General features: G+C 45.3%; 2 protein-coding genes, 1 non-coding gene and 1 pseudogene across 3 annotated transcripts in view; 2 read left to right on the plus strand and 2 right to left on the minus strand.

Moving 5' to 3' along the window:
- The window catches only part of CHD3 (chromodomain helicase DNA binding protein 3), a 30,705-nt gene extending 20,771 nt beyond the window's left edge, over positions 1 to 9,934 (plus strand). The window contains 16 exon segments of the mRNA XM_078155648.1: positions 89 to 266; positions 807 to 872; positions 1,343 to 1,413; positions 1,415 to 1,429; positions 1,585 to 1,718; positions 2,288 to 2,432; positions 2,688 to 2,850; positions 3,004 to 3,125; positions 3,237 to 3,363; positions 3,767 to 3,895; positions 4,997 to 5,105; positions 5,367 to 5,499; positions 5,887 to 6,128; positions 7,237 to 7,400; positions 7,647 to 7,776; positions 8,569 to 9,934. Coding sequence (XP_078011774.1) covers positions 89 to 266; positions 807 to 872; positions 1,343 to 1,413; positions 1,415 to 1,429; positions 1,585 to 1,718; positions 2,288 to 2,432; positions 2,688 to 2,850; positions 3,004 to 3,125; positions 3,237 to 3,363; positions 3,767 to 3,895; positions 4,997 to 5,105; positions 5,367 to 5,499; positions 5,887 to 6,128; positions 7,237 to 7,400; positions 7,647 to 7,776; positions 8,569 to 8,803 — 2,163 coding nt within the window. The 3' untranslated portion in view covers positions 8,804 to 9,934.
- LOC144458129 (small Cajal body-specific RNA 21) lies at positions 1,866 to 2,018 on the plus strand. The gene has a single exon (XR_013487681.1).
- Positions 9,935 to 11,347: 1,413 nt separating the features above from the next.
- Positions 11,348 to 13,429, minus strand: RNF227 (ring finger protein 227). Its single transcript, XM_078155653.1, has 2 exons — positions 12,774 to 13,429; positions 11,348 to 11,796 (listed from the first exon to the last, which is right to left on the minus strand). The coding sequence occupies exons 1-2, from the start codon at positions 13,261 to 13,263 to the stop codon at positions 11,744 to 11,746; spliced, it is 543 nt and encodes a 180-aa protein (XP_078011779.1). The 5' UTR covers positions 13,264 to 13,429; the 3' UTR covers positions 11,348 to 11,743.
- Positions 13,430 to 14,978: 1,549 nt separating this feature from the next.
- LOC110194366 (large ribosomal subunit protein eL21 pseudogene) lies at positions 14,979 to 17,414 on the minus strand (annotated as a pseudogene).
- Between the last annotated feature and the right edge of the window lie 2,179 nt (positions 17,415 to 19,593).

Raw genomic sequence — 19,593 nt, forward strand, 5'->3', positions numbered from 1 at the left:
CATGGAAACCAGGAGCTATGAGACAAGAATCATAGCATTAGGTAGGGAGACTAGGAAGCTGCTGATGTTCACTCTGCCTTCCCCTCAGATTGAGGAGATAGAGCGAGAGATCATCAAGCAGGAGGAAAATGTGGACCCTGATTACTGGGAAAAGTTGCTTCGACATCATTATGAGCAGCAGCAGGAAGACCTAGCCCGAAACCTTGGCAAGGGTAAACGTGTTCGGAAACAAGTCAACTATAATGATGCTGCACAAGAAGACCAAGGTGAGGATTAAGGATCACACTGCCCTTGTCTTGGTGAAGATTAGGGGATAGAAGGGAAGGAACATAGTAGGACATAGGGAGCCTGAGAGATCTAGGTACTGGTAGAAAGGGAGAAGAAAGAACACTTCCTTATGAAAGCTCAAGGGTTTGGGAATATCTAATAGGGAATAGAAGCTATATAGAAGTCATCCAGAGGTCATGGTGGGTCATCTGGGGATCACTACTTTAAGCAGATTGATCAAGAGTCAGGAGTCATGGGATAGAAGATCCCCCAAGAAGTCTCGTGTGTGTGTGTGTGTTGAATGGGGAGAGCTTCAGCATACTTAACATTGAAAATCAGATCAGGAGGGAGGGGGAGAGAGGGAGAAAAATCATCCATAGTTTGGGAGGAGACATAACTTGATATAGTTTTTAGTACTTAGGAGAACAAAGGCTAGGTTGGAAGTAGAAAGTTTTCTAGAGCTGGAGATTCAGGTGAGAGGAGCCTAGCACAGGCTTGGTGAGGAACTAGCTGACTTCACATACTTGTTACTTTCACAGACAACCAATCTGAATATTCAGTGGGGTCAGAGGAAGAGGATGAGGACTTTGATGAACGACCTGAAGGTGGGAGCTATCTATCTAATCCTCTAACTCAAGTTTGTTTTATCTTGCTTCCCAATTCCCTTCAAACCTACCATGTATTTTCTGTGATTTAATTAGGATATTAAACCTTGGGCCCACAGACCACTGAGAGGTTCATGCATTGATTTTATGGGGCTCATGAACTTGGATGGGCTAAAAAATTACATGTTTATTTTCATTAACTTCTATCTGAAATTTAGCATTTCTTCAGTGTAGGCATCAAACATTATTCTGAGAAGGGATCCATAGGTTTCACGGGACTGCCAAAAGAGCCCATGACAGAAAAAAAGGTTAAGAACCCCTTATTTGGGCTTATTTCATTTAGATCCACATAGCTTTGAAAAGTCAGAAGTACCACAGATAGTTCATAATCCCACTTTCTTTTGTGTCTTGGAATATCAATACTGAGGGGTGGAAAAGGTGGGCCTGCTAATCAAGTTCTCTCCTACCAGGACGTCGTCAGTCAAAGAGGCAACTACGTAATGAGAAAGATAAACCCCTTCCTCCACTGTTAGCTCGAGTTGGGGGGCAACATTGAGGTGAGAACTTAGGAACCCATATTCACTGAAATCCTTTTTGGACCAGAGGTTGAGGAGAAAGCCTAGCAGTGGGATCTCAGAAATTAGTCACTGAGAGACCCAGGAATGAGGGTTCATATGGGTCTTTGGTTACATTCCATCCCACTATCCGTTAGGTGCTGGGGTTCAATACCCGTCAGCGCAAGGCCTTCCTGAATGCAGTAATGCGCTGGGGGATGCCACCACAGGATGCCTTCACGTCTCAGTGGCTGGTACGGGACCTAAGAGGCAAAACCGAAAAGGAGTTCAAGTAAGTATGAGTTATAGAGGAATGGAGACTACTAGGATGGAGGTGGGATAGGGCTATCAACTTTGGGGTAGTTAGTATTTATTCTCCTTGGCCTCCATGTGATGTGACCTTACTCAACTGACCACCACTGCCTTTCCTCTCTTCCTCAGGACCCTATTTCCTGGGGGGTGAGCTCAGCCTACCTCCACCCCCCCTCAGTGGGTCCCAGAATAGAGAGCCAGGGTGGGTTTCACTGTGACCCCATGAGCAGAGAGGAGTGTGAGACAGACACCTGCTCTGGCTAGTACTGGCAACACATCTCATAATCATATTGTAGTAGGAGTGGGCAGAGGAAGATGAAGAGTCTAACTGATGGGGCCTGGGGAAGAGGGAGAGACTGAGGAGGCAGGTTTGGATTGGGGAACCTGGTGGTGACGTGATTAAGTGAGTTAAGTAGAATGCTCAGAGGACTGAAGGGAAGGACTGTATGAGGGGGTTGTGGCTCAGGGGGTTCAGTAACCCCTATGCCTCCCTCATTGCCCTGTATCCCCTCAAGATTCTCTAACCCTATCCAACCCTTTATTCTTTAGGGCCTATGTTTCTTTGTTCATGAGACATCTCTGTGAGCCTGGGGCAGATGGTTCTGAGACCTTTGCTGATGGTGTTCCTCGGGAGGGGCTGAGCCGACAGCAGGTGTTGACCCGAATTGGAGTCATGTCTCTTGTTAAGAAGAAGGTATAGACAACTCCCCGTCCTTCTGCCCTTTTGCTCAGGAATAAATATGGCCCAAATTTCATTTTCTTCTTTTGCTTCATGTTCTTCAGTCCCATACCTGGGGTAGTAAGAGAATATAGGGGATGAACATGGCTAGTTGCCAAGCACCTGGAGCCACACCCTCCCACCCCAAATCCTAATGGAAATAAACTCTCTGTCTCTCTCTCTCTCTCTCTCTCTCTCTCTCTCTCCTCATTCTCTCATTCTGCTTCTTAGGTGCAGGAGTTTGAACATATCAATGGGCGATGGTCAATGCCAGAGTTGATGCCCGACCCTAGTGCTGATTCTAAGCGTTCATCAAGAGCATCCTCTCCCACTAAGACATCTCCTACCACCCCTGAGGCTTCTGCAGCCAACAGTCCCTGCACATCCAAACCTGGTAATCCAACAAGATTCAATTTTTGGAAGGAGAAGTGGGAGGAAAATGTGTAGGAGAATTAAGACAAACTGAGAGTGTTAGCTAAATAGAGAGGAACAAAAATTCAATGGCAGTCTCAGTAATGATCTACTCACTTCCTGATCTCTTGTACAGCCACCCCAACCCCAAGTGAGAAAGGGGATGAGACAAGGATGCCTCCTGAAAAGGATGAAGCTGACAACTCAGAAGAGAAGCCAGATAAAGACAAAATAGGAGGGGAGAAAATGGAGACAGAGGTGTGTGTGTGTGTGCTTGGATCCCATAGAGGGAGAAGAGCAACAAAAGATTTGAAGACCAAATTACCTAAGTGCTTTATTTTACCTCCTAACCTTCTATATCCCCTCCAGCCTGATGCTCCCAGCCCAGCCCCTTCACCAGTAGAATCAAGGAGGATAATTCTAGGGGATGAGGAGTCTGGAGTCCCTGGAGAGTTGGAAGCTGAACCAGGGAGTCGAGGGGACAAGGAAAAACCAGGTAGGTGTTGGGCTTTAGAGTATTGGAGGAGAAATGATTCCTGAGTTCTCCTCCTTAAATCAGAAAGACAGGGTAATATCCTTTCTTCCTCACAGCTAGAGAGTCACCACCAGGAGAAAGGGGGGAGGAGAACTTCAGTTGGATGGACAGGAATATGGGGAGAGGCCAAAGGGGTAAATAGGAGATTTAGGCAAGACAGGTAATGGGTGGAAGGACTGGATGCTTGAGTCTATGAGGGAAGCAAGAATGGAATTGATGGGGTTGGTGATGGCTGTGGAGCCAGTTGCCTGGGTCCTGGAAGCGTAATTCTTTGAGCAAGGAGTATAGAAAGCAGTCCTTGGATTATTGGAAGGGTGTCTGGCTTGAGAGCTATCAGTATTCTCCAGACCTTTTCCCCTCACAGAAGAGCATAAAGGGGAGAGGGAACCAAGATTAGGATCATCCCGAGATGAGCCCCGGTCCAATGGACGTCGAGAAGAGAAAACAGAGAAACCACGGTTCATGTTTAACATTGCAGATGGTGGCTTTACAGGTATGGAATATCCTCACTGCCAGCAAAAGTTGTCATGTAGATTATTTTTTACCTGCATTTCCTTTGCCTAGAACTCCTATGGTGAACTCTTCTCTTCAAGGGGTTCCCTAAGATACTTTACTTTAGACTATACATACCTATGTTTATATATATATATGTGTATATATGTGTGTGTGTGTGTGTGTGTATGTATGTATATATTTGCCACATCCACTGTCTCCTGTATAACCGTTAAATGGCCTGCTCTGATTCTCATCCCACCCTAAGCTTACTTTAACTCAAACTTTTTCTGTCTTGAATTTCATTTATTACCTTAATCCTTAATTCTAAACAAACACTAACCTAATCTCTATCCTCAATTCTAATTTCATCATTGACCTTTCATTCTAGCTTCAGATCTACATAGAATATTCTAAGTGGACACTATTGTTAACATATATATGCTGTTTCACTTTTTGACATCTCTGATTTTTAGAAAGGTTTACCTTGTGTCAACCCCAACTAGCCTGTCTGTGAATTTGTCTTGTTTTGGGCCTACTTCTTTCCTTTGGAACCGAGTAGAACAATTCTAAGATGTCATAATAAGCATTTCGTCTTCTGTCTCCGTGCCTTTGTACAATCTATCCCCCATGCCTGGAATGTATTCCTTCCTTCCTTCTTCAAATCATTAACTTCCTTAAAAGCTTAATTCAAATGCCACTTCCTACATGAGACATTTCCCAGTCTTTCCCAGTGCCTCTCTACCAAAACTGCCTTGTATTTTACTTGGTATGTACATGTTAATTTCCTTAATAGAGTATGAGTTCCTTGAGGGTAGAATGTGTTTCATTTTTGTCTCTGTATCTCCAACACTTAGCACAGTGCCTAGCTTATAACATGGCATTTAATAAATGCTTATTGATTGATTGATTACCCTAATTCATCCTGTAACTAACCTATGTATTACTAAGCCTAACTCCTTTCCTTCCATCACTGATCTTTCCCATCTCCTAGAGTAGGGAGGTAGGGGAAGACATAGGGCTGCTGGAGTATGGTAAGGTGATCGTTACAGGAAGCCTAATGCTTCCTTCCTTTGTTTCCCCTGCCTGCCTCCCTTTCCAGAGTTGCATACACTGTGGCAGAATGAGGAACGGGCAGCTATCTCCTCTGGTAAACTCAATGAGATTTGGCACCGGAGACATGACTATTGGCTGCTGGCTGGGATTGTCCTGTATCCTTCATTACATGAAAAAAAACTCACACCCCAGGGAGAAAAGCTAGGGAAAAGGGGCTAAAATGAAGGAGGTTCTCACATAATGGGAAGAAGGGGCACATATTCTGGGGACAACTGTGGGAGAGAATGCTCTTACACCCTAGGAAAGGAAGTCAAGGGACAGTGGAGTGACAGAGAGTGCAAAGGAGGAGCTACTGTTTCACAGGCCATCCTCATTGGGTTCCTTGACAGAAATCTCCCTTTTCCCTCTACCGGTAGCCATGGCTATGCTCGGTGGCAGGACATCCAAAATGATGCCCAGTTTGCCATCATTAATGAGCCATTTAAAACTGAGGCCAACAAGGGAAACTTCCTGGAAATGAAAAACAAGTTCCTAGCCCGGAGGTTCAAGGTGGGTCATTGAAGTCAAGGTTTGAATAGTAAGGCAGTTGAGATCATTTTCAGCATCAGGATTGTTAAGGTTTTAGAAAGGGTTAGTGGTGAGAGCTGAGCCAAATTCTCTGTTTAGTTTGGGGGAGGGATTAATGCTGTTAAGACTGGAACCAAGATTTCAAAGTAAATTCTTAGAGGTGGAATTATTAATTAGGGTGTCAAAGTTAGGATCAAGGTTAGGTTGAATTTTTAGATATTAGACTGAGGTATAGATTCAGGTCATTTAAGTTCAGGTAATTTGTGTACTTTGGCACTCACATTCATTCATGAACACATTTAGTGAGGACTTACTTTGGCATCTCCTTGTACTTCTCATTTCTGTGCATTCATCCTGCCATGCCTGCAGCTCCTGGAGCAGGCGCTGGTGATCGAGGAGCAGCTTCGGCGGGCGGCCTACCTGAACCTGTCGCAGGAGCCGGCGCACCCCGCCATGGCCCTCCACGCCCGCTTCGCCGAGGCCGAGTGCCTGGCCGAGAGCCACCAGCACCTCTCCAAGGAGTCGCTGGCAGGGAACAAGCCGGCCAACGCAGTCCTGCACAAGGGTAAGGGCCGCGGCGGCCCCGCGCGGGGGAGGGCCCACAACGCTGCGTAAGTCTGCACCCTGCATCCCGCGGAACACCCTCTCCCACCCTTCTGACCCCTGTACCCTCCTTTTTAAAATTAAATTTAGTTTTTTCCAATTAACAAGAATCTATTTTCTCTCTTTCCTACCTTCCCTAATTGAAAAAAGAAAAACAAAACCCTTGTAACAAATATGCAGTCAAGCAAAACAACCCTTTACCCTCTTAAACCCCTGCCCCTTTAGCCTCTAACATTCTAACCTTGCTGCCCAACCCACATGGAACCTTTATCTTAAATATAAACTATATACTCTACCATGCACCATATCCTCAATACTAAATTTATTAGAACTTCCTTTAGCACTTTTGATTTCCAAACTCCTGATATTGTATCCCAGTGGATCTCCCTCCTCCACTCCTGTATACTGTGCACATCTTTCCTTAACTGTTATATCCCATGTAATCTTTACACTATTCCCTGTCCCTACCACCTACCTAACTCACCCCCCATGAACCTAATATTACTTTGACTTCTCCCCAAAACTATCATTCAAAAATTCTTTCACCTTTTTTGTACTTCAAATTCAAGAATCCTTGATTTGTGGACTGATTTCCTGAACCTGTAATCCTTTGCACCTCTGACCCCAATCTCTGAATTTCTAATTTTGACCCCCTAACACTCTTTCCCTTCTCCTCTCATCCACTGGATCTTATGCTCCCCAAGCTTACTTAATTCTTCTCCTATTTCCTTCTCATTACCCCCATCCTAAAATATGCCTTCCTCTCATCTGGGATCCTCTGGCCCCCCATGTCCTCCTATGACTTTTCCTACCTCCCTTTTCTTTACTTCCCTACTTCCTCCTTCCTTCTCAGTCCTTTCCATCTGTCCTCTATGGTAGTCTGACCTTCTTTTTCTCATTCTCTCTGAGTCCTTTGAACTATCTTTTTTTTTTTTCTGTGTCTTTTTCACTATTTTGGTCTCTCATTCTCTGTCTTTGTTGCAGTCTCTCTGTCATTCTCTGACACTGCCTTTCTCTCTCTGTCTCTCCTGGCCTCCATCTCTCCTGGTGACGGCCCGGTCTCTTTGTCCTTGTCTCTCTCTCTTGCTCTTTCTTTCTGTGCGGCCCGGGCCCCAGTTCTGAACCAGCTGGAGGAGCTGCTGAGCGACATGAAGGCAGATGTGACCCGCCTTCCAGCCACCCTGTCCCGAATCCCACCCATCGCAGCCCGCCTACAGATGTCCGAGCGAAGTATTCTCAGCCGTCTGGCCAGCAAGGGCACAGAGCCCTATCCCACACCGGTAATCCTCTATCCTCTTTACCTCAGAACCAGGTTCATCCCCTTTGCCCCATTTTTCATCAGAGACCCATGAAATAGAATATAATTACAACTCTCTGGGTCACTGTGGCCAGAGGTATAGCATGTTCATTCCTCTCTTTTCCCAGATCTTTCCTCTAGGGACCCAAGAGTCTAGCCGTGGTTTTTTTTTTCCTTCAACTTCTTCCTAATTCAAGGACATGGACATTTTACCTCCTTTCTATTCCAGGCCTTCCCTCCGGGTCCCTACGCCACACCACTGGGGTACGGAGCAGCCTTCAGCTCAGCTGCACCCGCCGGGGTCCTGGCCGCCGGCGGCGCCAATTACAGCCAGATGCCCGCAGGGTCCTTCATCACAGGTCAGCCTGGGGATAGGCATAGGGACTGGACCTTTGATTTCATTGATATAGGGAAGTCCCAGATAGGGAAACTCCCTCTACCAATGGAGATTGACATCTCTGCAACCTACAGCCTTACAAAATTGCCTAGAGCATTGAAAAGCTAAATGATTTTCCCTGGGTCACAGAATTATATGTGTCAGTCAGGACTTGAGTCAAAGTCTTCCTGGTTCTAAAGTCAGCTCTCTTACTATTCCCAAGCTTTCTGAGGTTGCCCTCATTAACGTCTTTCCTTCCCTACTTCTTCCTAATTTCCCCTATTCTGCTGTCCCCTTTTACCTATATTCTTTTCTTCCCATCTCCCTCTACTCCACTTTACTCTTTTCTTGTTCATCTCATAGGGGGAGCATCCTGTCTCTTCTGTACCCATCCATACCCAAAATTCTTTCCTTGTCTCAGTTTTCCTGGGCCTTGCCTATCTTCTCACCCTTTCTTAACTGAACTGAAGCTCTATTACTCCCTCACTCAGTGAAACCTCAGTAGCCTATCTCCTCATTTTCATAGCTAACCTCCTGTGACTAATTCCTTGCCTTGTTTTGGGGAAGGGAGATAAGAAGTCAGTGGTTCCATTGTGGAAACTGGATATAGACATAGTTGTGTGGCACAAGAGAGTCTTAGGAAATGGAGATCTCCACCCCTAACCCTCAGTACTGCAAGTGACAATCTGGATGTGGGTATGTGCCAAGTTCAAAATATGAAGCTTGGATGTCACTTGGGGTATTAATGGTATCTCAATAATCCTTCCCAAAACAGCCGCAGCCAACGGCCCTCCCGTATTGGTGAAGAAGGAGAAGGAGGGGGCAGTGGTGTCCGACGGTCAGGATCGGAAGGAGCCCAGGGCTGGGGAGGTGATCTGTATAGACGACTGAAAGGGCCCCAGCCCTGCCACTCACCTCGTCCCAGGGGCCGTCCTCCAGCCCACGTCCCACCCCTGGGGCTTGCTGCCAATCCTCCACCTTCCCCACCCCTTGGGCCACCATCAGGATAGGAGCCCCTTTCTCCTCCACCCCTTTTTTCCAAACCAGGGCTTTCTCCCCCTGTATTCCCCCATCCCTTTGCCCCAGGTGCCTTCTCCATTGATGCTTTGAATGAAGGTGCTGTGGTTGGGGAGGGGTGTGGGGAGTTGCTCTTCCAAAGTAGCCCCAACCTTAATACATACAACTCTCCAGCAAATGGTTTGGGGTAAGAGGGGAGGAAAAGGGGTAGGGCTTCCCCAATTTCCCCTTTCCCCCTGCAGTATTAAGCTCAATCCTCAGTAACCAAGGAGGGGAATTTGCCCTGCCTGGCCCTTGTGGACCCACATGGGGAATGGAAGAACTCTTAAGAAAGGGAGGGAAAATCTGAGGTGGGATGGAAAATGACCCCTAGGGGGAAGAGAGGGGAGGCATGGCTGCATGTTGCTCTCCTCTACCTCTCCCAAGATTGAGGGTGGGAAGTTGGAGGGAGGGAGGGCAATCCATGTTCAGCCTCAGAATAAAGGCGCCATTCACTGGCTGAGTCACCTTCCCGTGTACTGGCTCCTTGTGTTAGGGGGATTCCCTCCCTTTCCCCTCAAGGGACCAAGTATCACCTCCCTCTAAGAAAAATGTCAGGGATGGAGGATACTCTCTCAGGCCAAAGAGGAGCCTCCCTCTCCCCCACCCCCAACTTCAGCAACCCAGGTATTGTAGAGAAGATGAGAAGAAATACAAAGGGCCAGAACCGGGGAACAGGCCCTTTTGTGCCCCAGCTCTGGTAACTCAGGTGTCCTAAGAGTGCTCTATCGACCCCCCTCCTTCCTTTGTCCTCACCCCTCTTCCCCCAGCTCCAAGCTTGGACCAAGGGGCTGGATTTGACTGGATAAGGTGGGGTGTACTAGCTAGGGGAACCTTGCCTCCATGCCTCTGAGACCATTAACAGAGAACTTGGGGGTGAAGGAAGATGGGGAAGTATTCCCCCCATGGGGACCAAGGGAAAGTAACATTTTGCATGGTGAACCCCCAGCTACCACAGCCCTCTTTGCTATCCCCTCTACCTTTTCCTTACTCCAACCCTTCTGCTTTCACACCTGCTCCTCACCTATCCCACTCCCTTCTGTATCGGGTTTCTTGGTTGTACATATAAATTATACTTTCCTTTCTGTGTGCTCTGTTATTTTGGGGGTAGGGTTCTTTGGTTATGGAGGGTGGGGATTGATGAAGGGAGGTGGGTATCAGGCTCCTGGTGCTGTTCCATATGTCATTCTCTATATTTTATGATTTCTCTTTCTCTTTTTTTTCCATCTCAGTCAGTCAGTAACTCATATGATATAATAATATGGTGAGTAAACTCACCATACTAAGAGGATATAAAGAAAGACAAAAGACAGTCCCCGCTGTGCAGGAGCTCACAGTCTAATGGGGGAGACAACATGCTAACAACTGTGTACAAACAAGAAATAGACAGGATCATATTATCACAGGCTTTCCTGTTCCATTCCCAGAGGCTCTACTGTGTTAGGCTCAGTGAAAATATGGTTAGGCAAAACTTAGCCAGGTGGGAGGAAATAGCTAAACTGCCTCAAGGTGAAACTGAGGGTAGAGTGCTGAGTCAGAAGGGTTTGAAGAAGGCCATCTATTTCAACTGCCTTGTATTTTACAGATGAGGAAACTGAGGCCCACGAAGGGTAACTTGCCCAAGATCATATGGGTAGCACAGGTAATTCTCAAACACAGTACTCTGTCTACAAAGCCTTTCTACTGTACTACGAAGTACTCTTTCTGTTGTACTAGGAAACCTAAGGTGGGAGAGGGGCCTGGATTTATGGGTTTTGATAAGTAGGAGTGTTCACATAGATGCCAAGTTTTTCTGTTACTCATCCATCTCTTTCTGTAGCCCACCACAATCACCAAGTTGTTCAATTAAGCAATTAATTTGTGGTGGGGGGATAACTGCAGGGATTATTAAACCCCAGGTGAAGTTTAGGATAATTTAAGAGGTGAATGGAACCACTGGGCAGTTAAGAGTGAAGAAATAGATATGGGCCATAAAAATGATTTGGAGGCCTCTGCCACTTCACAGGATCTATTGTGAAAGTAAGGATACCAAGAGAATTGGGGCAAAGAATCAGAGCTGGGTTCTTCATCTGCTCTCTTCATTGTTCACCATATTTTGTGACATAATACCCCCACCAGACTTCCTACCACAGGAAGGGACGAAGACATGTCACTTATCCCCAAAATTGGGGAAGAATGAGCAGTTATCAGTAACAGGAGCAGTCAAGGACAGTTGAAGAATGGTGGGAAATGAAAAATAAGAGGGAAATTCTATTAAATTTAACAAATGTTTATTAGGAACTGGGGATACGGTTAAAATGATGTCCTGTCCTTGATGGGCTTATAGTCTAGGAGGAGAAGTAGGAAATACACACAAATGAGCAAGTTCGAGAGAAAGGTCCATATAAAGTACAATTAGAGGTTGAAGAGGAAGAAGTGGTGACATTAAGTGAAGGTACTTGACTTCCTTGACTCAATGCCAGGGATATAGAATTCATTCCCTTGTAATTAAAGTAGGCTTTTCCCATTGTGTCATTTATTCTTTTCCATCTCAAACCATTTTAAAGAAATGCTAACATGGCAGTTGCTCCAGCAGACAGGCCAAAGGAACCATCATGGATTTGTCCTATCACAAGTGCAGACTCTAGGCTGTTAGGGTCAGCTCCCAGTCCACTGTGTCCTGGAATAATGGAGGAGGATTGAAGCGGGAGCCCAAGTTAAGGCAGCTGCTGTACCACCTCAGGAGTTTTAAATTCCATCCTCTCACACAAACACCGCGCCGCGCCCCGCCCCGCCCCGCCCCTCCCCCAACCTGGCAGGGAGGAACACTGGCCCTAGTCCATTCTCATGGGTGGACAGCAAAAGGAGGCAGCAGCTGTTTTCCACCTTCATGGTTACAGCCCAGGTATTCTCAATTACAGCATGTAGCAAGCTGCAAGGGTCTTGCTCTCCGGACAGCAGTAAAGCACTGAGGGGAGTAAGCAGACAGGTCAGAAGGGAGGAGGAGGAGGATGCAGTCTTCCTCTACATACATCACAATCCACATCTAGCACCCTAGCTCAGGCTTTGTTATCCTACAAACATTCCTTCAGGAGAATTTGACTTCAAGTGCATGCCACAGCTCACATTTATATTGCATGAGGCAGCTGGTGCAGCAGTGGCTAGCCCTCAGGGCCTGGAATCAGGAAAACCTGCGCTCAAGTCCTGCCTCAAGACACCAGCAAATCACTTGTATTTGCCTCAGTTCCCCTCAACTGTCAAGAGATGATAATAATGGTAGTTAACCTCGAAGGGTTGTGAGGATCAAATGAGATAATATTTATTAAAAAAAAACCTGCGCTCAAGTCCTGCCTCAAGACACCAGCAAATCACTTGTATTTGCCTCAGTTCCCCTCAACTGTCAAGAGATGATAATAATGGTAGTTAACCTCGAAGGGTTGTGAGGATCAAATGAGATAATATTTATTAAAAAAAAAAAACAACTTGACAAACAGTAAGTACCCTATAAGCATTTATGGGCAGCTAAGGTGCCAGACGTAGCGTTAGAAAGAGTTTATCTTCCAGAGTTCAAACCTGGCCTCAGGCACTTAGCCGTGTAACCCTAGGCAAGTCACTTAAGAAATGGCAAACTACTCCATTATCTTTGTTAAGAAAACCCCCAAGAGGGTCTCGAAGAGTCGGACAATGAGTAAAATTACTATATAAGCATTTTATAAATGCTTTTTCCCTTCCCCTTCCCAGAGTGACATCTTCACAACCACTCAAGTAATGTAATTAACCTAGTTTTACAGATGAGTAAACTGAAGTCAACTAGACTTGAAAAGTCCGGTCTTCTAACTAGGCTCTTTTTTTTGCTTTTCAACCTGATGCTGAGTGACCCAATCTAGCTCCAAATTTCGCTGAACCAAAGGCTTCCATTTAGCCATAAACCCATCAATCACTCACCGGTGCTAGGTAACGGACGCCGACGCCGACTCACAGCTTTGTCCCAGAACCCAAGGAGCATTCGCCAGGCTGTGCCCCAGGGTCCCGCCCCTTGTTCGTCTCCGTCTTCGCTCCCGATTTCCGAAATGTCACTGCGCTCTCCCCCCGCGTTCCCGGCATCGTCTTGCTCTTTCTCCTTCAGGAGAGACCACAAGTGCGGGTCCAAAGGCACTTGCGTGACGCCGCCGCGCGGCAGCAATGAAGGCGCGCGGCAGAAAGGGCAAGTGACCGTCCGGCGCAGGCGCACTACCCGGGCGGCGGCGCAGCTTCCGTCGCCACGGGCCGCCAGCTCTTGTAGGCAGGCAGTACAGAGTGTATGGCCGCAAAGCTGTCGTGCCGTCCCGGGCAGGCGGCGTGGCGCCCGGCCTTGCAGATTGTAGGGCCGGTAGCAGATGTTGCAGTCCATCTCGCCCCGTTCTGGAACTGAAGGGATCCTCAAAAGCAGTTGCATCTTCCTCCACTCGGCGAGTTGTAGGAGGTCGCTGCGTCGGAGTCTGGCAAAGCAAGACCCGGGGTGTTAGACCCGCGGTTCTCTTACGCCCCGTTTCTGGTCCTTCCCCTTATCAGTGGCCATCCTGGGGCCCGGCACCGCGGCTTCCTGCCCCTTTTATAGGGGAGAGGCTGGGCGGTGACGTCACGGGCGCGCGGGTGAATCCTAGCCCCAGGGGCTAGCACGTGGGTAGGGGTGGTTGAAGCTTGAGGCCAGAGAATGCTAGGGACCTTGGTGGAGGAGGGGAGTCCGCTGGGTTACCAAGCGTTTCTGTCTAAGGCAGATTTACCCAGCTTCCCTCTCCCTATCTCCCGTAGCTTTCCATTTTGAGGTTAGCCCCCAAATCCTAGCAGTTCAGCACTATTTTCCTCAAGTTCCTTCCTTTCTAACCACAAATCTCCAGACCAGAATTCTAACAGTTTAGTCCAGCTCCAGAACAGAACATAACTAAGTGGTCATCCATTCTTTATTCAAAGATCTCCAGTAAGGCAGAGCCTTAGGATTTCCTGAGGCACCTCATTCCACTTTTGGAGAGCTCTAATTCAATCAACAAAACATTTATTAAATGCCTACTATGTCCAGTCATTGTGCTAAGGGGAAGGGATACAAAAAGAGATAAAAATCAGTTCCTGGCCCTGAGAAGCTTTCCATCTAAAAGGAGAGGCAACATGCCAACAAGCATATACGAAGTATATATACATATATTTGTATATACAAATACATACAAAGCAAATATATACAGGATAAATAGGAAATAAAAGAAAGGGAAGATGCTGGAATTAAAATGGCTTGGTGAAGGCTTTCCTCCAAAAGGTAAGATTTTTGTGGGGTTTTAAAGGAAGCCAGAGAAATTAGATAAGGAGGAGGAAGAGCATTCCAGGCATGGAGGACAACCAAAGAGAATGGCAGGAGCATTTTTGCTTGTATAGACTCTAAATCTATCTCTGGGCAACTTCCATTTATTGCTCTTAATTCTGCTTTCCAAAACAAATACATCCCCTCTTCTACATTATAGCTTTTCAAATACTCTCTTTAGAAAGGTATCCTCTCCTAAGTTGTCTCTAAGCTAAATCTCTCCACTTTTTTCGATATTCTGGTTGCCCTTCTCTGAACACTCTAGCTTGTCAATGACCATCTTAAAATGTGGTGTCCATAATAATTTGGTACTCTAGATATGGTCTGAGCAGAACACAGTACAGTGGGACTTCACTTCCCTAATCCAGGATACCATGACTTTCTTAATGTAGCCTATTCCTTTTGTTGGTTTTCTGCCTTGTTAGGCCCCTATATCAAGAACAACTTTGGTTGTACCTGACCCTTGAGAGGCTTCCCTTCCTCCTGAAATATGACTATGACTAAATATGGTCCCTAAGTTCTGAAATCCTACCTATCCCAACCCAACCCTGCCACCTCCCTGGACAAGCTCAGACCTCACCATTCTCAGCCCTTTTAGTATTCTGACTATGAGTTCTTCTCAAAGCTACACACTTCTTTACTATCCTCTTACATATGTTCTCATGACCACTCACAGCAAGATGGTGCTATTCATCCCCTTTTTTTTTTTTGCCTCCCTTGGGATCAGTGTTTATCAGGACATTGATTAAACTCCTATATCCTTCTGTCTTATTCTTTTTTTTTACCCAAGAATTTTTTTATTGTTTTTATTTTACAGCCATTTATGCCATGAATTAGTAGGGGATCGGTTCCAGCAGCTCAGGTTCCTTGCCATTGGTTCTCACAAAGTATGCTTCTCTGGGTAGAGTAGGCTGGTGCTTCAGTTGGACCCAAGTGCCTTTTTCTTTGGCTTCCTTCTTCTTCTGATCATTTTCCTTTACCTGCTTCAGGAAGCTATCTCTGCTCTTAAAATGCTTAATATGCTCAATATGCTCATTAATTCTCTTGGGTAGAATGTTGCCCTTAACCTGTTTGTTTACAACAATGCCTACAGCATGTTGAGTAACATTATAGACCCATCCAGTCTTGCTATGGTAACATTTGTGGGGCATTCCTTGCTCAACCGTGCCCATACCCTAGATATCTACAATATCACTTTTCTTGTATATTCGCATATATGTAGCCAGAGGGACAACACCATGTTTTTGAAAGGGCCCAGAAAACATGCATTGTGTCCCTCTCCTTTTTTCTTTTGTGTTTGTCATTTTGGCAACTCATTGGAATATGGCGGAGCCAGCGGAAAAGCCTATCTTATTCTTAGACCCAACCTTCAGCTTGACTCTTTTCAGTACCACAGTACTACCCCCTTTTTGTCACTGCCACAAAAGCTCTCTCTTCCAGTATGCCCAGGTTCCAGCTCTCATCCCAGCCTGAGGTGGGTTGGACTGGAAGTATGAATCCAGATTCCAGGACCATGGCCTCAAGAATGCCAGAAATGAATCCCTTCCGGAGTAGCAGGACCTGTACACCCACACACCATCCTTCATGCTAACACAGCCCAGAACAATTTATGACTCAGGGTTCCAGCTTCCTCCATAGGTAAACAGGACATGGCTCTCTTGGCCTACATTCCCCACTGGGGCCCTACCATCAAATTTAGAATAGAGGGGGGCAACACCTAAGGCTTTATTTAGCTTTAGCTGCCTGCTACCTTTATCTCTTAGGTTCCTCTAATCTTAAGAATCTTTTTCCTTATCTCTTTGTCTTTCCCATTCTAGCTTTCATCTAGTCCCCAGTCCCCTCATCGTCTCTGGATATTCTAGAATTTGTCAATGTCTTTCCTAAAATATGATGCCAATACTTTAAGCTGTGAATTATCCAAGGAAGAGTATAACCCCCTCTCTTCTGAGTATTTATTCTTAGTTTAGACTTGTGATTCCATAAGTGTTGGACACTCCTAGTGAAGAAGCTTCCTCTACCACAGCAATTGTTCTATAAAATAGAGTCTTAGAGAATTGCCTTGGAAGAACTGAACAGTTGGGTGACCATTCCAGAATAGGTATCAGAGGTGGGTCTTGAACAACCCAGGTTTTCCTGACTCCAAGGCCTGTTCTCTAACCACCATGCCATGTTCTCTTCTGGACACTGTACCTTAAGCATATCTTAGGGTTTTTACTGATTCATATTGAGCCTGAAAGTGAGGCTCAGAGAATCAGATTTTGAACCCAGGCCTTCTGACTCCAAATCCAGTGTTATTTGGCTATACCACACTGCTTCCATTTAAAAACTAAAAACCAAAAAGAGTAAGTTGTTTTTTGTGGCACAAACTCAGACCCTTCAGATTACAACTGACAGTGCCTATTTCATGAAGAAGACTCTGTGTGTGTGTGTGTGTGTGTGTGTGTGTGTGTATGAGACAGAGAGAGACAGAGATCTGTGCCCAGGCCATGCATTCTTAATCTTCCAATTATTACTTACTTCTGGGCCCAAAGTTAATGATAAATAAAAGAATAGGGGAGGGGGAGAAGACAGATAAGTACAGAAACATTCCTTCACTGGTAGTCTTGGGGAGCATGCTTTTGAAATGGGCAGGAAGTCACATGGTGGGAAAGAAGAAGGCATAAGCTCTATATATTGGTGTTCAGGTTTGGGATCATCTTCCTCCCATTTGGACTTCCTAGTTACCGTGGAGAACTAAGGCAATTAGGGGCTGCTGTCAGAGCTGGAATTGCTGATTGTCACATGTGGGCCAATGCAAGCAAGGGGAGCATGGAGGCCCATTGTGGTAACAACTGTTAATTGTCATGGTCCTGGACTGTGCTGGCCAACAATTGTGGCTGTCAGAGACTGGCATGAAGAGTTGACCCAGACCCTGGAAAAGTGGAGATGAGCAGAAGAAGACCACCAATCTTGCAGCATCCACTGAAAATCTTGTCAGTTGGTAAACAAGGTGGAAAGGACTTTTCTTTCACTACTCTCCTGGCATTCTATATAGAAAAGATGGAAATTAGACCATGTAACAGAATGAATATGAATGTAGCACAGTCCTGTTATTAGGAATGCAAAAACTTAGAATGTGGTAAGCCTGGCGAGGTAATCCAGAAGTCTCAAAAAGTCTTAGTGCAATTTTAAGCTCTAATAGCTTAAAAGTCCCAGGGTGTCCCAAAAGTCTTAGTGCAGTTTAAAACTACTGGAGCTTAAATTTGCACTAAGACTTTTGGGACACACTGTATTGGGATTTTTGAAAGTACCGAAGAAGGAATCAGACTTCTGCTTGGGGTGGATATGAAGGTGATTACTGACAACAGAGAGAAGGCAGAACTGCTCATTTTTTAGTTTGTTTCTGTTTTCTTTGCAGAGGAAGATGGTCTTTACATAGGAAATGACAGGGGAAAATGATTGATAAGGAGTTACTATCCAAACTAAGTGATAGATAGAGAGCATCTAGCTGCACATGATGAAATCAAGTCCCCTGTCCCAAATGACCTTATATCTTTGGGTTCTAAAAGAACTTGTAGATGTGATTGCTTGATGTCACTTGTATTTGGAAGATCACAGAAAACAGGAGAGATGGACCACAAGACTAGAGAAGGGCAAATATTACTAATTTCCCCCCACAGAAGGGAGAACAGTCTGCAAACAAAAGATCAATAAGCTTTACTTGGATTCCCATGAAAATTCTAGAATAGATAATTTAAAGAGATGTTTGGCAAGCATCTAGAAGAAGAAACTCTGATTATAAAGAACTGGTATGACTTCTTCAAGAACAGGTTGTGTCAGACTAACCTCATTTCATTTTTGGACAGGATTACTAAAGTAATAGAGGAAGGGAGAACTGCAGAAACCTAGAGTTTGACCAAACTTTTCATAAAGTATCTTAAACTCTTCTTGTGGAGAAGATGGAGCAATGTGGACTAGATGATCATCTAGTCAGATGGATTCAGCATGGGTTGTATGGCCATTCTCAAAGAGTAGTAGTTAATCTTAATGTTAATCTAGTTAATTTAATTTTAATGTGGCAGAACATCTCCAGTGGAGTAACCCAATATATAACCCAGTGCCTCTGTGTTAGAGGTAGATTTCACTGAAGACGTGGCATGTGTGCGTACACACCCACCCACACACACACACACACACACACACACACACACACACACGGATGGACTGTATTCAGGAAGACCTGAGTTTAAATATGGCCTCAAAAGTTATTGCTATATGACCCTGAGCTAGTCACTTAACCTGTTTGTCTCAGTTTCCTCAACTGTGAAATGGGCATACTAATAACACCTATTTCACAGCACTGTTGTGAAGCTGTGATAATAATATTCATAAAAACGACCTGCCACAGTGTCTGACATATAGTAGGTGCTATATAAATGTGTATTCCCTTCTCTCTCTCCTCCCCATTTAATATTTTTATCAGTGACTTGGTTAAAGTCACAGATGATGTACTTATCAAATTTGCAAATTACATCAAGCTGGGAGGGAGAGCTAAAACACTGAATGACAGATTAAGGATCTTGACAGGCAAGAACACTAGGCTGAACCTATTAAGATGAAATTCAATAGGGATAAATATAAATGTTGCACTTAACATACCAAAAGAAAACCAAACCCAGCCACACAAATATAAGATGTGGAGACATATGGAATTTTCATTGACTGCAAACTTAATCAGAATTAGTAATATGATAGGGCAGCCAATAAAAGCTAACGTGATCTTGGGTTGTATCATAAGGGATTCTAGGATTATGGAGTCCCAGGATACTTTGCCCTTGTCAGCCCTCAGTTTAGGAAGAACATTGATAAGCTGGAAAGTGTTAGGGGAGGGCACCCGGAATAGTGAAGGACATTGAATCTATAACATGAAGATTGGTTGAATGAACTGGGTATATTTATTCTGGAGAAAAAGACTCAGGGTGACATGATAGCTGTATTTGAAGGGTTGACATGTGGAGGAGGAATCAGAATTCTTTTGTCTCCAGACGGTAGAACCAGGAGTATTGATTGGGCAGAAATTTCCAAGAGGCCAGTTTAGGCTTGATGTTGGGGAAAACTTCCTAACAATCAGAGTGTCCCAAAGTGGAACAGGCAGCCTGGAGAGGGTGTGATTTCCCCCTCCTTGGTAATCTTTAAGCAGAGGGTGGATGACCACTTGTCAGGTGTATCATAGTGGAGATTCCTTTGATAAATGAGTTCAGCTAGCTGACTGCCGGAATCCCTTACGCCTCTCAAATCCTACTTGAGAATCAATCTCTATTTTGGATTCACTCTCCATCTTATGCTCTCTATAATCTATCGGTGCCTGTGATTGACATACCTGAAGAACTGGGAAGGCTTCTATAGGAAGGTTTTGGAAAATGGCTAAAGGTGAATGATTCCTTGAAGGAGTGCTTT

This window comes from Phascolarctos cinereus, unplaced genomic scaffold, assembly GCF_003287225.1.
Source record: "Phascolarctos cinereus isolate Bilbo 61053 unplaced genomic scaffold, phaCin_HiC Scaffold_5;HRSCAF=322, whole genome shotgun sequence".
NCBI lineage: Eukaryota > Metazoa > Chordata > Mammalia > Diprotodontia > Phascolarctidae > Phascolarctos > Phascolarctos cinereus.

What these genes read in the sequence shown, in the direction of transcription:
- RNF227 (XM_078155653.1), bottom strand. Translation starts at nt 13,263, where the DNA reads ATGCAACTGCTTTTGAGGATCCCTTCAGTTCCAGAACGGGGCGAGATG. An exon ending in GCGTCCGTTACCTAGCACCG is followed by an intron (nt 11,797 to 12,773) that starts GTGAGTGATTGA and finishes TACTCCCCTCAG; the next exon opens with TGCTTTACTGCTGTCCGGAG.